General features: G+C 38.2%; 2 protein-coding genes across 3 annotated transcripts; one reads left to right on the top strand and one right to left on the bottom strand.

Annotated features, from left to right (window-relative positions):
- Nucleotides 1-156: 156 nt before the first annotated feature.
- On the bottom strand, nucleotides 157-7,292 carry LOC145905836 (uncharacterized). The gene is made up of 19 exons (XM_082993141.1): nucleotides 7,176-7,292; nucleotides 6,898-7,059; nucleotides 6,537-6,665; nucleotides 6,283-6,454; nucleotides 5,950-6,183; nucleotides 4,882-5,537; nucleotides 4,646-4,709; nucleotides 4,417-4,482; nucleotides 4,179-4,320; nucleotides 3,618-3,781; nucleotides 3,443-3,549; nucleotides 3,011-3,148; nucleotides 2,644-2,760; nucleotides 2,310-2,414; nucleotides 1,882-1,992; nucleotides 1,741-1,814; nucleotides 1,456-1,494; nucleotides 1,296-1,332; nucleotides 157-1,126 (listed from the first exon to the last, which is right to left on the bottom strand). Exons 1-19 carry the CDS (start codon nucleotides 7,245-7,247, stop codon nucleotides 956-958), a joined length of 2,760 nt encoding a protein of 919 aa, XP_082849267.1. The 5' UTR covers nucleotides 7,248-7,292; the 3' UTR covers nucleotides 157-955.
- A 496-nt stretch (nucleotides 7,293-7,788) lies between these two features.
- On the top strand, nucleotides 7,789-16,365 carry LOC145905795 (sodium channel and clathrin linker 1-like). Of its 2 annotated transcripts, XM_082993082.1 has the most exons (17): nucleotides 7,789-7,843; nucleotides 7,991-8,126; nucleotides 8,522-8,674; nucleotides 8,818-8,899; nucleotides 8,964-9,084; nucleotides 9,418-9,589; nucleotides 9,837-9,962; nucleotides 10,430-10,540; nucleotides 10,685-10,792; nucleotides 11,259-11,468; nucleotides 12,089-12,283; nucleotides 12,899-13,078; nucleotides 13,636-13,820; nucleotides 14,390-14,504; nucleotides 14,566-14,628; nucleotides 15,184-15,370; nucleotides 15,768-16,365. In XM_082993082.1, the coding sequence occupies exons 2-16, from the start codon at nucleotides 8,013-8,015 to the stop codon at nucleotides 15,355-15,357; spliced, it is 2,109 nt and encodes a 702-aa protein (XP_082849208.1). In that variant the 5' UTR covers nucleotides 7,789-7,843; nucleotides 7,991-8,012; the 3' UTR covers nucleotides 15,358-15,370; nucleotides 15,768-16,365. The 2 variants fall into 2 exon arrangements, with proteins under 2 accessions (XP_082849208.1, XP_082849209.1); XM_082993083.1 differs by lacking the exon at nucleotides 14,566-14,628.
- The last annotated feature ends 63 nt before the right edge of the window (nucleotides 16,366-16,428 follow it).

The raw sequence follows: 16,428 nt of genomic DNA, 5'->3' as shown, positions 1-16,428 counted from the left end.
TTTACTGACAACGCGTGCGGAGAGAGTATAATTTCCGATAGTTTTACGCCTCTGCCTCCCACATCTACACCCGTTTCACCCAAAAACTGAACTGCATTGCGGTTTCTGACAACTCGACACGAAGTTTTTTCGTAAAATTAGTAACTTTGGTTTCCACATTAGCTACAAAAATATCACAAAAACGGTATATGCGCTACACAAAACACAACAAGGTTGAATAACGAAACGCAAACAAATGTATCGACCCGCGTTTACACCGTAGACCCGAGTTGGAGTACGCAACATCAGGAACAACACCATACGTACAGTGAAACACCACAGCCAGCATGAGATATCTTTGCAATACGGGCGATGCAATCAGTTAAAAAATCACGTTTTCGTCGTAGCAGCAAGTTTACTCTGAGGGGCTTCCCCTAAATGCGGATTGGGAATTTCATCATTCCGTTTGGAAAGGGTTAGCAGCAATATACGAGAATATTGGATGATTGATCAAGTGAGTGAGTGTAGCCAAGGTAATATTCCATCTAATTTGGCAAGGCGAACATCTGCATTTGAGCGGATTAAACTCGTACATTGGGCTTAGCAGTGTGACCTGCGTTGCTCAACCCCTACGGGAACGTTGACGTAATTGGTAACAACACACCACAAACAGTAAGTTCGTATTTGAAACGCTACTGTTTTCTTCCATTTAGAACTGAGCCATTACAAAACATTGGGACGAACAACACAGTGTCAATTCCTAAAAAAACGAAATGGTGTTAATCAATGGTCCATTTATCACAAGTTACACACAAAAAAACTTGGTATTACACTAAATGTCGTCCACCACTGACGTGCATATCATTTTCTATGCACGGAAGCAACTGTAGGTCGACAGAACTTCGTAAAAATAATATGAAACACTGCTGAGCACCCAAAATGGAACAGAGGTGTCCGAGTCAACTCTTTTAGGAGATCAACGAATGCTGGGAGTCATGGTTCCAGATCTGTGCACAGCAACGAGAGATTTTGCGGTGCCATAAGGACTCTTGTTGCCTTTTTTCTTTTTCTCGTCATGCTTGGCCGGTTGTCTCGCACTGCTGGTTTTGGCGCCAGTTTTCCACAAGTACGAAATCTTGCTCTTGATCTGAATAACATAGAGGTTATGAATTATGATTATAAAGCATTTAAGCGGACAGCTTTGAAATATTATTTTTTAATAAACATTGTAACTAGCATTAATGGAAGAAGAACGTTTAAACTTTTCAATAGTGATTTATAAACAACATGGGTTTATATGAGAAATTATCGGTCACCTCTTTCGTTGGACGGTGCCCAGTTGCTTTTAAGTCCCTGAAAAAAAATTTTGCTTTGTTGAAATTTGTATTTTGTTGCATAAAAGCATGCGTATTTTTGTGGTTTGGTAAAGGGTGGTTTCTATTGAACAAGTAGTGCTGTTTTATCAACAAAACTTACCGACTGTTGTTTCCACTTAGTGTCGATTTCCTGTTTCTCCTGAAAAGTGTGAAATTGATAAAAGTTGGCATGAAGTAATGTGAACGGTTTTAACTATTATGTCTAAGTGGTACCCCTCCCCTTAAAGAAATAACACACAATGTCATGCATCAGTGATTTTGCCCTTTTCCCAGTATTGTCTTGACCTTGTGGTTCGTTGCTGCTGTTTGTGGAGCTAGAGGTATGGTGTTTTGTACACATTTAACAAACATTACATACGGTTTGTAGTGAACAGCTTTTGTTTACCTCTCTGACTGTTTTCTTTGCAAAGCCTTCAGCGTTGCCGAGGAAAGCCTGTGACCTTGTCTTTGCTCTTGTGACTGAAAGGGACACAATTGAAGTGTTACAATGTAGTGTTTTGGAGGGAACATAAAAAAGCGCACTTACGCCGAGTAACTCATTCCTGTCCATTTCTCTCGACTGGGAAATAATCTTCAATCTCTCTTGTAGCGTGGTGTCGAAAAACGTGGCGTGGAACTCATACATGGAGGCACGCAGCTGTAAATTCGGTGTAAACAACGTTAAAGGCCTATAAGAATTGATCTATACTTTTGAAGTAACTTTGATTGCAAAGGCCTTCTTCATGGAAATCTTTAAAAATTTCATTTCCATTTAGTCGGTTTTTACCAGGATGTCCCCTAGGTAAAATTGAACACCTCAATAACCATTAAAGCACACAATAAACCGAAATAAAATCACCCTATTTATCTCGATTATCTTAAAATTACAGTATTAGGCTTTGTGCAGTTCAAGCAATTATCAACGTTCTTATTTCTGTTATGGTACAAATCTACAAAACTTAACAGTATCAGAACCTGTAGAAAGAGTCGGTCAAATAACGTCGCGTCCTGCATGGTTTTCATGTTGGTCTGCGCTCCCAATTCTTCGCTTGTCATTGAGAGAATGGTGCGACTTGTGTCCTAACGAAAAAATGTGGGAATTAGAATTTGAATATCGCCACGACGTTTACAGGACATTCAGATATCCTAAATAATACTTACTAAACAAAAATACATGAAAATTGGCCAAAAATAAGTGTAGTATCCGAATTTGAACTAAATTATTATAGGCACAGTTGCCTGTTCAGAAGGCTGTGAATTTGTACAAATGAAAAAAGTTGCATGCTTGCAATGGTGCTTCCACACTTACCCTTATGGTCTGCATAATGGATTGAACAGGTCTTGATCCGAGAAGTTGTCGAGTGAGATGACCTTTGACCAAGGCTGACAACTTGCACCACCCCAGATGCATCTTTCCACTTTCATGCTAAAAATATTGCTTTATGATTTACCAACCTTTAGCAGCACCAATAAGACAAGGAAAACATTTAAGATTCTATGTACATAAGTACCGACACTGATGATGCCATTTCGGGGAAATTAATATACTGACGCTGATTGTCAATCACTCTTTGTGAGTAAGTTTTGACACAAAATAATGTTGATCATTCTGAGGTAGCAAGTCACAACATAGGGCAGGTATATTGCTTATCATGGATATGTACGGACATACTCACTGTCACTGGTATAGGGCATGGCAAAGGAGGGTTTAACTTCGCTTCTTCACCACAGCTACTGGATAACAGCTGATCGAGGTTGATGCCACCAACTAAGCCCAGGGAATTTACCAGCTGGGGGTTCCCCTGAAGTAGTTGCTGTAAAACAAATATAAGTTAAATGTTTTTTGTAAAAAAAAAAAAAAAATTCAAATTAGCTGAATTTTGAGGTGTTTGAGCGGTTGACACAGCCCATAATACATGTTGCAGAAATACATTTTAAAACCAAAGAAAATAACTAATTTGCAGTGATAGACATACAGAACAGTCAATTTATCCATATTCACACAAAGAACCAAACCATGGATAAAAACATAGGTGTAAAACCAAATATCTCATGGCACCAATATTAAATTACAGTGAACACGTGCCGTAATGCTTAAACAAAACAACCTCCTGAAGTTTGCGTAGCTGAAGTTCGTGTTGTCGCTGTAACTCCATCAACTCCACCTTGTGTTGTTCTTCCAACTTCCTGCGATATTCCTCCCTTCCTGTACTCACTGCAACAAAAAGCTTTCAGTAACACCTTGGCCATGATTGGTTATGTCATAATAGAAAACAGTCTAACATTTTCTCGGGACGTTTGGATCTTTTGCTTTGTTTCGAGGCTGTGACACAGTGCTATCTTCCGAATCGGAGGGCATCTCTAGTCTGCGTTTGACGTCACGGCCAAACACGGTGTCGTTTGCAACTTCCGAGCAATTACCATCATCAGCATCAGTTGAATATATGCTGCAAGAAAAAAAAAAACACTTCTAAGAGTGTAAATGCGGGAGGCCTATAGGTGCCCCCTGAAAGTTTTTGAAAGTTGGTTGCCTGGCCAGCCAATAGGCATGAAGTATTCACTTCTAGTTGAAACAAGTTCTACTAGTTACCAGCTAATTGCAATTAGTTATTAGCAATCATAGCTTTTTGCATGGGTGTTAATCGAAAAAAAAAAGATTGTAAAATACTGGTATTGGTTAAAAAAACCGGAGGTTTCTGACTCTAAAAACCCACTGCTTTGTGGCATCATTGGTTTTATCAATGAAACTGTCCGCGAAAACAGGATATGGAAAAAACAATGGCACAAATAACACTTTTCTGGCACATGGCTTGTTTTTTTGTAGAAAGTTGTCAATGTGCTTACGTATGCTCTTCTCTGGAGTTCACAAGCAATGGAGATGGAGCGTGAGTTGAATAGGAATTACTTCTTTTTCGTCCTTCACTCTGTCGCTTTTCTTTGGCTGCGATTGCCGTCTCCTCAGAAATTTCAGGTTCCGCAGCAATATCTTTAAAGACCAACCATTGTGAACGTTGCTGTAATTGTCTATGCTACTGGGCTATATAAAACTGCTAAAATTAGTGATATAAAAACTTATAGCTACCTGTTTCACTGAAGACTTCGGTGCTGTTAATGATGGCATCATTTTCGGGATCAAAGACATCTTTATCTGATGACAAATATATTGATTTGGTAATGAAAAGCTCGTCTGGCAAAAGAAAAACTTGTTTGTTCGACGTTATACAACAAACCTTCATCAGCAACAAACAAATATATTGACTTACACATAACACTGAAAAATAAATCGTGTTAGTTCTAAAATGTAAATGTACCTTGACTGATTTCAGAAGCAACAGAAGAGTTGTCAGCTATCTCTGATAGTTGTGATGGTGGTACCTGAATTATTTATTAGTTTGCTTGAGATGGTACTTTACCAATATAAAATACACCATTTACAAACTTAATGAAAACAGAGCATGTATACCAACATTGAGATTACGAAAAAACAAGAAATGCAATTAATTTAAATAGTTATAGCAGTAAACAAGACATTAAAACCCTAGCTTGCCTCATCTGATTCTAGTGCATTTTTGTAGGATGAAATCAGTGCTGCTGTTTCTGGAGTAGCAGAGGACATTCTAGAAACATCTTTTCCTATTTCCCCAAAACTTGACCCCTCTGTATGTGTAGACGACAAATCATCATCTTGGTCAGATTCATTCGACGAATGAGAAATCTGGTTCTTCCCTTTTTCGACAGAGTTGTCTTCATAGCTGTTAACCAACTGACTTCCGATTGTTTTAAGGGCTTCATCAATGCATTCTGTGGAACATTTCGAGGATTCGCTTTTAGGTATACTATCCAAGACATTTTTCGAACTACTCGATGTTAAAAAATCTTCTGGATTTGGAGTATTGCTGACGGATTCTCTTTCACTGTTGTTTGAACCAGGGCCAAGTCGGAAGGAGGCATACATTGTCATCTCACTGCGTACTTCTTCCAAAACAGAATCCACAAGAGAATCGGCAACAGCATCTGCTTCTGAACATTCCCCAAAGGGGGACTCCCTTCCTTTTTCATTATGTCCCGCACTTGTAGAAAGTGACGCCAACGAAGATGCATCAGTCTTAGTGCTTCGGTTCGTTTGAATTACTGTGGCTTGGGTATTGTCTGCCCACACATTCTCAGTGGTGGTTGAAGAAGTTGTTGTCGATGATGTAGAACCTGCCAACAATATGGTTACTTAAGCAACAATTTTTACATTACCAATCACAAAAACAGGTGGTGAAGATTCAACACTTGCATAAGGGAACTTAATAAGGAAAGTCAAATAAGGTTAGTGATTACATTACAAAACAATGGAAACCAGCAGAACCCTAGACAGAAATTTCACAATATTGGTGGTTCATTTAGTTAATTAAATTTAGATCAAAAAAATTAGCTATTGGATTTAATATGGTTGTAATTAATGCCCATAGCTGGTCTTAGGATTCACTTACTTGGTAAGTCTACCTTGAGGTAGCAGACTTACGCTTACAATATTGCATACTAAATTTAACTAAAACATCTGATTGGCATGACATTTTCTATTTAGTGGTTATAACATCAACCTTATCATAGTTTTTGCACTAACAACCTGAAATAGTGGGTTCAGGCTTCGTCATATCAGGCATTGTGAATGTGTCGTTCAAACTGGAATTTATAGACTTTTGTAAAAGCTTCTGCAAGCTCTTTCTGTATGCTTCATTTTGAAATCCAGCTTCTGAATCTGATGATGACGACGACGTTGGACTATCTGATTGCTCTTTGAGCATTGGAGATTTTTCAGGAGTTAACTGGATATTTGTTTCATCATGATGAGAAATATGATCTGTAAAAAAATTAACCATATTAGTTTTGTAAAAAGTGCTGGGGTCCCAAGTTAATCAGCATGCAAAGATAAGAAAATTACATTTTGTCCATTGCCAACCTGTATTCGTTTCAGCAATTTCTTCGGTCTCTTTTATTAAATTTTCATTTTCATCGACAGCCAATTGACTTGTTTCTACAGTAATAGAATCAGTCTCTTCACATGCTGTACTATTTGCAAGTGGAATTTTTGGTGAGCTCTCCTGGCTGGATATTGGCATAGTTTCAGGCACCTGAAAAAACATGATTTTGCAATATACGTAAAGTCCTACTTTTAGTGGCTAACGCGACATGCAATGCAGGCGTTATACATACATCTACACTTGATAATATGGCTTCAACTCTCGTTATCAGTTTGCTTCTTGAGTTCTGTTGTCTCCTTTTTTCTTTTTCAAGCGCCTTCGTTTTGTATGAAAGCATTTCAGATCTTGTTGTGCCACATAACTAAAAAACAGAATCCATAACATCTATTTAGATTATGCCCTATAATATACTGCAGTGCAAATGCATTACTAAGCAATGTTTAACCCTTAATCCCTTACCATTACCACAAATCTTATTGTTGATAGAACTCTAAAACACTTGGAATGTGACAATTTTCTGAATCACTATATCCTTTTATAACTTGACCCCCTGCCAATAAAAAAATACAAATATGTTGGTTATATATGTTTACCAGGGGTGGAAGGATTGACTTTCTGTAAAACTTGATGTTGGATTTTTTCATGCCAGCTCGTGGTGAATGACACCCGCAAGATGATTCAGAGAGCCAGCTTGAGTTGCTGCTGTTCGTAGTTGACGACCCATGGCTCCGATCCAAGCTTGCACCACTTACATCCTGCAAAAAAGACACACTTTGTTGAGCTTGTCACACAAATTTTTCTTTAATTTTACATATAAATGATTGGTGAAAGTTATGAATACAAGCTATGTGCAGTACAAATATATACTTACTTTGAGTGAGTCTGAAATTGGAAGAACAGGCGGGGGCATCAACAACTGGTCTAAAATTTTCTCAATTTCCATTTTGTTGCAACTTTTATCATTACAATGAAGGTCTACTCATTTTCTGAACAATAAAATGTAAAAAAAAGTTGTATCAAACCACACAGATTTACTAAAACTCCCCGACAAAAGGCCAAGAACAAAAAAGATATCCGTTAAACGACTCATTATTTCCCGCAACTGACGCCATTCAACCGTTGGTTCGAAAATCTGTGTTTGCTCAAGCCTTGAAAGGTGAAAGGTAGACCATGCACTTTCCTAAATTTTGTTTTTATCTTTTGACTGTCCAGTGCAATTATTATTTTTTAATATTTTTAAGACATTAAAGATATAAATCAAACTTTTAGTTGCAAGTGTTAATGCAACAGATTTTGTTTTAAGGTTCGTCACAAACCCATATCACCCTTTATGATAAAATTACGTCATAACTTAACATCCTTCACGGATCGTTACACATGAATGACTTCGTTCGTCAACAATTTGTTAAGTTTGAAAGTTATCAGTTGATTGTAAATTTGACTTTTGTGTTTGTATTATTCCTAATTACATCCAATTACTTGAACCAGTCATGTACATTACATTTTGAAACGTTAAATAGGATGAAATATTAATTGCCGGTAGCTCTATTTATTTGAGTTTTTTTGTTTATATGTTTAATGATTGTCTGAGCTTGTAGAGTAGTGTCTGATGTTGTAAGCTACAGTTACTATGTAGTTGAATGCAAAAATTTTCATAATTTTGCTCACATTTAACTTTCTACACAGCTTTAATCTTATAAAAGCGGGGATGGAGGGCAAGTCTGCAATAGATGAAATTGTTTTCCTGAGACAAACTGTGCATAAATTGAACGCTGCTTTATCCAAGTACCAAGGAGTTGATGCACTGTCCTCAGAACCAACAGTAAGCATACTTGTGAATATTTAAAAAATATATGTACATGATTAAGTGGAAAGTTGACTGTGTTTCACTTGAAAATGCACAATTGCAAAATTTTGTTAGTAATCTGCGTGAAAAATTAAGTGACACAGTATTGTACATAAACCATTTGCTGGACATGCATTGTCCAGGTAAATCAATAGTCGCCCAAAAAATTTCCTGTGCAAATTACCTATTGACCAAACTTTCTTAACTGGCCTTGTGATATGTCAAAAACATGAATATGTTTGTTACGTCTGCAGCATTGTGGCTTTTAAATACATTCATTTGTCTAGTTTCCTTGTGCTTTTACCTGATCAAATTGTCTTCAAATGTTGTTTATATATGTATATATACATTATTTGGTGATGTATTTTCAGCTAACAGATGAAAACTTACCAGTGGCGCCATGGTTGTCAAATCCTCTCACTTTATCTCCACTTATTCATGAATATGAGACACATCTGGCAGAATTGGTGGCCCAGCTTACCACCATGACCCAGGAAAACAAAGAATCCAATGCAAAGTTACAGGTACAAAGTTTCAAATTGTTTGTTAGACTCATGATGTATGCGAATTTAAAAATTTGTCACATGCGATTTTTCCACTATTGGTAAAATATATTTTTTGTTCAGTGTTCTACTGTTATGTATCAGTCATAGTGATTTTTTTTCAGATTTTACGAGATGAAAACAAACGTCTACATTCAGAACTTAAAGAACTTGTGCAGCAGCAGATACAGGACAACGAAATCTCAGGTCTGTACTTTTGCCGCCTCCGGCCATGTGACTTTTTAGTTTTTGAACATCATTTTTTTTACAGAGCTTGCAAATCCCCAGGATGATGCTATGCTTAAAAATCTACAGTCACAGTTGGAACTGGCGTACAAGGAGCGCGATGCTGCCGTGGAAATGAACAAGGAGACAGTTCAGTTACTCGATAAGTAAGCCACCAAAAGTTGTGTTTTACTGAAACTGTGACATGACTAAACTCTTTAATAAAACACTAGAATAAAGATTATATCTGGTTTGTTATCATAGAATAAGGGTTTATCAATAACATACAGCTGTTATATTTGAATTTTTTCAAAATCTTATACAAATTATTAGAAATTTGTGATATATTGTGGCTTTATTGAGTCCCTTTGATCAAGCTGTGACTGCAATACTATAGCGACTTTGACATATAGACGTGTAAAATTAAACTTAAACAATATTTTCAATTTGTCGCCACAATTCACTTGCATACATAATTATATTTTACCGACATTTTGCAGAATGCGATTTGAAAGCAAGGCAGGGGCTTCTCATATGAGATCGCAAGAAAGAATGTATGTGCAAACCAAGGCCAGGAATGAACAACTGGAAGATGTTACCCTGCGAATGCAGCAATCATTGGAATCTCTGCACAAGGAAAATCAAGCTTATGGACAAGCCACCACCCAACAGGTCAATTTAATGTAACTCAGGTGTAATTTCCAAATTATGTGAAATACAGCATTTTTCACTATTTTCATGCTTTTGCTTGTGGCCATGATATACTTATTCAACCAAGAGACACAAACATATTTTTTTTTGTTGAGTAGTTGTTTTTTTGATGTGATGTTTCTGCTGTGTTTCCAGAGTATCAGCTCAATCTACATTTACTTGTCCATATTTCAGCAAACTTTGCTTATTTACGCTTGTTACAATTTAGATGAATGAGATTAAACAACTCCAAAACCAAGTCCGCGATTCGAAAACCAATCTTCGCCAAAGCGACCAACGCGAAGAAGATCTAAAAAAACTGGTGGATAATTTAAAGCGGCAAGTTGCACAACTGGTAAGAAATTTTATTCTAATGTCCATGGTGGCAACTTATATAGTCAGAGGTTTTTAGCTGGTTTGTCGTTTTAATGTTATTGGGTCGTGGCAGGCTTACTTGGATGCTTTACGAATTCTATTTCCATTACACACTGCGTAACCCTTTTGCCGTTAAAGTGATAAAAAACGATTTATCGCACTACGCAAGCAAATTCGTCTCTTAAAAAGTCAACACTATAAAAAGTTGTTTTACTGACACTAAAAAACGGTCAACATGGGTTAGGCTCGTCTTTAAAACATATTGTTTGGGATGAGTCCGTCACTGGTTCAATGATACCTGACGGATTTTTGTGAAATGTTTTCCTTGTCAACATTGTTTGAAGTAACAAAGGGCTTAATTGTGACTACCGACACACAGGGCTTGAGTTACCCACAAAACCATTGTACGCAAATGTATGTGACGGTCAAAATTCAATACATTACCAGGACGAGGAAAAAAAGAATTTGCTACACAAAGATCGGATGAGCGCAACCACTATTCAGCAACTGGAAAATGGCGCCATTGAAACCGAGGGAAGGCTTGCACAAGCGTTGCAGGTAAACAATTAACCACTTTTGCACTTGATCAAGCTCTGTCCTGTTACAGAAAAAAGAACAAAGGTTACCTAGACGGGCGACCTTACTTTCTCAATTTCTACAAACAAAGAAACTGTTTTTTGAACTGAAACATTTATTTTCCAGCAAAGCACGAACGCCCAATCTCAAATCGACACGTTGAAGATACGAATCGTTGCTTTGGAGAAGACGAACGGAGAGATAGAGGGAAAAGAAATGAACTATTTAATGCAGGTTAGTCTTTCCTACATAGGTATAACCAATTTGGTTATTAAAGGTAGCTTCACGGTCATCCGAACGAATAAAATACGTTTTACTTGGTATGATAGACAGGAGGAATGGAAATGACAACAGTTTTCCAGATTGACTTTTCTCGAAACTAGATCAAAAAAACTAAAAGGCCTTCGCTCTGGCAGCTTTGAGCATTACAACAATAGGAAGGCACATAACTGTATCTGGAAGCGAGACTGTTCTTTTATTTATGCATGAGGCAATAGCACTTACAAATTAAGACTACCCGAAAGAGAAAACAACCGTGATTATGTAGGGACTAATCACATTCCTATACAATCTGTGTGCGAATGTTACACTTCGCTGATCACAACAAAAACGATGATTAAATGACAAAATAAAACATAGTAAATACTGTAAATTGAACGATCATTCCTAAAACAATCGGAAAACCCACGTACGTTTTCAGATACGCGAAAGCGCACAACTGCTTGACGACGCTCTGCTCGCTCGCGACTCAGCGCTCATCCGTGAAAAGCAGCGACAGGAAGACGTGGAAAAGGCGTCGGTTGCCATGGAAACCCTGGTGGAGGAGGTTGCGGACCGCATTAAAACCGAAGTGGATAAAGTGAACGCACACGCGAGCGCCAAGATACAACGGCTCGTCGAGGAAATTGAGGTATGGCCTTGAATTTTTAAATTATAGGTGCTAGCAAGTAATTCGTCCAAAAACGGACCTATGTAAAAAATATATATTCACATTACATAAAAAGCACTTGCTTTAATACCAGGATCAGCCTGGTATAATGGCTGAGTCCTTTGCGTCTGTGTTATTAACGAAAGAACAGTGGTCGTCAGGTCATCGTCTGTAGTATGTGGTTCAGACACACTTTTTCCATACGAAAAGTCATTATCTTATAATATCATAATTTTCCATTGTAGTTGTATAAAACAACTTCTTACTGTACAGGCGAAACGTCAGAAAAATACAATCTTTTTAAACAAAAGGTGTAGATTTGTTGTTTTCCACCGGAAGAACGAAAATTCATCATGTTACCTGGTGGCCAAAACCTATTTTCAGTTTTCAACTTATTACTGTTTCCTACGGACATGATTGGATTTCAATATCGTATTCGTGTACATATTCGCTAGTGTTGGTGTCGCGTAATCCTGTTTCCGAGCAAAAACAAACAAACAAACAAACAGGAAAAATTGCGCATGTTGAACACGGGTCAATGACACCGCTTACTAAGCATGGACGCGTCCGCATCGTGATGCTAAAACAAGACCTCCGTTCAGACACTCGAACTGGAAGCAGCCAATCTTAGATCGGAGGCAGAACGCGCAAAGAGGGCGAAGCGAACTGCTGAGAACGAACTGGATGCTGTGAGCAGACAGAGGTCAGAGGACAAAAACCAATCCAAGCTCGAGGAGTTCCAGAGGCGAGCGATCAATGCCGAACGCGCGCGAGACGACGCTCTCATCACAATACAGGTTGGTCGTTTTGTTAATTAACATAAGCATATGCAGTCACTTTTTTGTGCTATGTGCGCATTCTTTTGTTACACTTTTAACTCTGATGCGCCACAACATTTCCCGCTTTTTTCTGTTAAAATTTTGAATTATATTTAATTTCGGTAAAACTCACTTTTAACTATGAGTTTTTTCAAAATTAATTTGAGCTTTTCTGGAAAAGTAGTTGTATTTTCTTTTATAAACTGTACTGCTTTTTCTTTGTACAACTTGCGGTATACGGCGCTTATTCGTGCAATGTGCCGTAAGTTTGGCCACCTCTGCTGTACATCACCCGAGCAATTATCAGTGAAATACCAGTGCTCGTTATTAAATACGTCCCCATGTCATCCTCAAAATTGTACATCACTTTCGTTTGATTTTTTCAACCTAACTTGGTAGTTTTTGCTTGATTTTTTCGTGTGCATGATCAAGATTTAGGCACCATAGCGGTTTTTACAGTTGCATTTTGCGAATCTTTGCAAGTTGCAACCAGGGACGGAAAAAAAATTTCTATTGTCCAAAAAGTAATACCAGTACTTCGTTATTAAATACGTCTTTATGTCATACACAAAATTGCACATTCTCTTTGCACAGTCGATGGAGGATCGCATGAAGAGGACACAAATGGAGAGCGAAGATGAGAAGATGCGACTCCTCTCATCCAACCAATCCCTGGAGCAGAGAGTACAGAGGTTGCAGAGGGAAACGGATGAATCGCAACACGAGCGTCTACATCTGCTCGAGTCTCTAAACCAGTGCAAGCACGACATACAGGTGGGCAAAATGTACAGATGGACCCAGAGCGCGTCTTGTTTAATATGCGGGACTGTGCGAGCTGTTTTGCGACTGTTGTAATACGCATATAGTGAAATATTGGATAGTTTGTCCTGATTTTTTGTGTTTTGTAATTGGTCGGAAAATTTAAACTGTGTATGATCTAAATCTATGACTTTTTCAATGTTTGCATTGTATAGTACTAGTGGTTTCCAATCTTTAATGCTCCGTGGTCTTCCTACAGTAAAATTCAAGGGACCGTGTCCCACTGCTCGTCCACAAAAACATAAATGGAATCCTAAAACTGGCCAGACAAAAATATTTTTAATAAATTTTGTTATAACTCAGTCAGTGTGGACTCTGCTCGTGACATAGGCCCCGAACACTGGTATGTCTTCAACTTCTTACGTTTTGTTACTTTCACATATTAGCTTCGATCTTTTAACAATTCCACTCAACCTTTTTTCTTATTTCTCTTCTTTTTCCTTCTTTTAATTTCTCTCGTCTTAGTTCATACCAATCCCCAATATCTAAAAATTGCGCTGTTAAATTGCCAGAGATTGGAAGAACAAGCGAGGTCGGCTCGTCTCCTCGCTGCCAAGGAGTTTACCACGAGCAAGGACACACTGCAACGGGAAAAGAAACAGTTGGAATGCCGGTTAAAAAGCATCGACGACACAAACCGAAACAGCGTGAGGCAGTTGCATAAAATGCTCGCCGACCAACAGCGAATCAATGCAAGGTGAGGTTGGCAGACGAGCGCTAAATTAACTAGAATATAAGTGAGCGTATACTTGATAGTTTGCCAGGCGAAAAAACCTATTGATATAAAAGGTCCTAAGTATGGGTGTGGCAGACTTCATTCCAATGCAAGCGCAGTTGGAATATGCGTTTCGATAACAGCACCTTTACTTACTATAGTAACGAACGTATTTCTATTTTTCAAGAAACATACGAAGAATATGACCCAAATAGCTGCTTAGAAATTCATTGGCAAACTTTCCGATTGTGTACTCAATCGCATTTCGCATTGAAAATGATTGTGGATGCAATGGAAACGTTTGCTAATGAATGTCGAAGCAGTTGTTTGGGCTATATTGTTAGGCCTCTGGAGAATATAAAGCCGTAAGTTATGTTCCTAAGCAGTTCTTATACATCACAATGCGAAGTGTTTTACTTTACCATTAACTCACACGGCAGAAAAGTGATATTTTAAATTCGTCATTTCTATGGAAAGATTTTGGTCATATACTTGTTGCAGTCGAAAAAGTTGCCTAAAGAACATTAACACGGCCTAATTTCTCGCTACAGATGGAAAGAAGAGACCAAAAGCGCCGTGGAAAGATACGAGAGCAAAATAAAAGACCTTGAGTCTCAACTTTCGCAAAACAGGCGGAAATGTCACGACCTCACAAACAAACTACAGGTGAATTACCTCTGGTGAAGGAACGACCGACTGTTGTTGATTTTCAACTATCTTGTTTCAGTTTAAACAGGCAAGCTGTGATCCTGCGGTCATGGCTGAAAATGTGCCACCGGGGCAGGATTACGTAAGCGTATAGAAAGCGTAGGCTTTTAGGTTTTGAAAGTTTGTTGTTTTAACATAATCGTAGACAACAAAAGTCTAATTGTTGCATCTCATCCTTGGCGTAGTGTGATTTTGCAGTTGTTGTTTCATTATTTAACCCAACTTGGTAGTTTTTTCTTGACATTGTCGTGTGCATGATGTTGAGTTAGACAGCATCATCAGGTTTTATATATTCGCATCTTGCGAATCTTTGCAATTTGCAACCAGGGGCGGAAGAACATTTCTCTTTTCCGAAACTCGTTGTATCGCAATTATGGGGATCTTGATCATTTGACGCGTGCTCCAGACAAATCACGCTCACTATATAGTAATGAACGAAATTTATTGTTAGGCAATCCCTTTTGTCTGCCATTGCAGCATCTTTTGAAAGAATTATAACATGTTCTGAGATGTAGGGGGATCGCCCCCTTTTGACTCTATCGAACCCGTTCCTGTTTGCAATATGTGCAACGTGGATTTCATCTATTTTGTACTTAACCCTTGTCGTCATGGTAACGATAGCCTCGTATTTCTCCAGAACACAACGCGAGTTCAAGCGAGGTCAGATCCACGGATTCCCGAACTGGAAGAGACAAATCGACAACTGCGGGCTCGCCTTCACGCTTCCGAGTACAAACTCCTGAATGCGACCCAGAGACTGGGGGAGGTTCAGGGTTTACACAATTCCTTTACATTGCACGACCTTCAATGAACGTAGCTCTGCGGTGAGTGCGAAAAGGGTTTTTACTTGTCTTTTTTTTGTTTTTTTGTTGAGTAACGATATGGCGCAGCTACTGAAATTGGTTATTTATATTTATTGTTTAGAAATACTAAAGTCGGTTTGGGTTATTAATGAAACAAACCTGCATGCAAAAAAGATTTTCCTCTCGATTTTGCCATTTTAAACAATAAATAAACGGTGCCTGACCTAAGAACCTGCAGCCCATACATATATATTTTATATTTTTCTCAACCATGTAATCCATAACCATTTTACCAATTCGCATAGAAAGTGAGTGCCTTCCGAGCCAGGAGGATTTTGCTATTTTCTATAACCACTGAATTCGTTGAGCCCGAAAACTTGTACCGCAAGATACACAATTCGCATCGCTGTATTTGCAGGTTTTAATGACTTCAGACTGAAGAGTCCCCTCTGGCGTATACTGATGGGTTTGAACTTTCTCCTGCGGTCGACCGAAATCGTGCGATGTTCTCAGAAATCTTTGCAGACCGATGCGGAACTTGTCCAACCTGTTTAGCTCAATTTTATGCCAGAGAGATGTATTTTATTGCATTTGTTTTTATAGTGACATGTTATTTTTACGGTGCTCTGCAAGAATTCTAAGCTATAGGTGAAATTATTTTTCTTTATTGTGACTTCAGTCGAAAAACACGACAGTCAATGCTTTTTATTCTGTGTATACCATAAGTCTTGTACTTTTGACACAAATTGTTATTCCACGTTTTTAATCTTTACATCTTCCACGCCTGTTAGGTTTGTTAACATATTTAACGATGGCTGTCTCCCACATGCTCACTATGCGGTATTCCGTTGTTTATGCGCAAGCCTTCGGCGAATCTGCAGGGCGCACTGATATTTTATCAATCCTGATGGATGTTTTGTGTCTCGCAATGCAACTTGTTCGTTATTTTCCGTTTTTTTTTTTATAGTATACGACACTGTTAGTTTTGGAATAAAATCTGAGACTGAACCCTTTGACTTTTTTGGAGGTATTTTTTTATGACCGAACTGTTTTGATAGTGCTGGATTTGTAGTGCTTTG

The sequence above is a fragment of the Ascidia mentula genome, chromosome 6, assembly GCF_947561715.1.
Source record: "Ascidia mentula chromosome 6, kaAscMent1.1, whole genome shotgun sequence".
Taxonomy (NCBI): domain Eukaryota; kingdom Metazoa; phylum Chordata; class Ascidiacea; order Phlebobranchia; family Ascidiidae; genus Ascidia; species Ascidia mentula.
The sequence above is the reverse complement of the archived record's forward strand: the minus strand, read 5'-3'. Positions and strand labels throughout refer to the sequence as shown.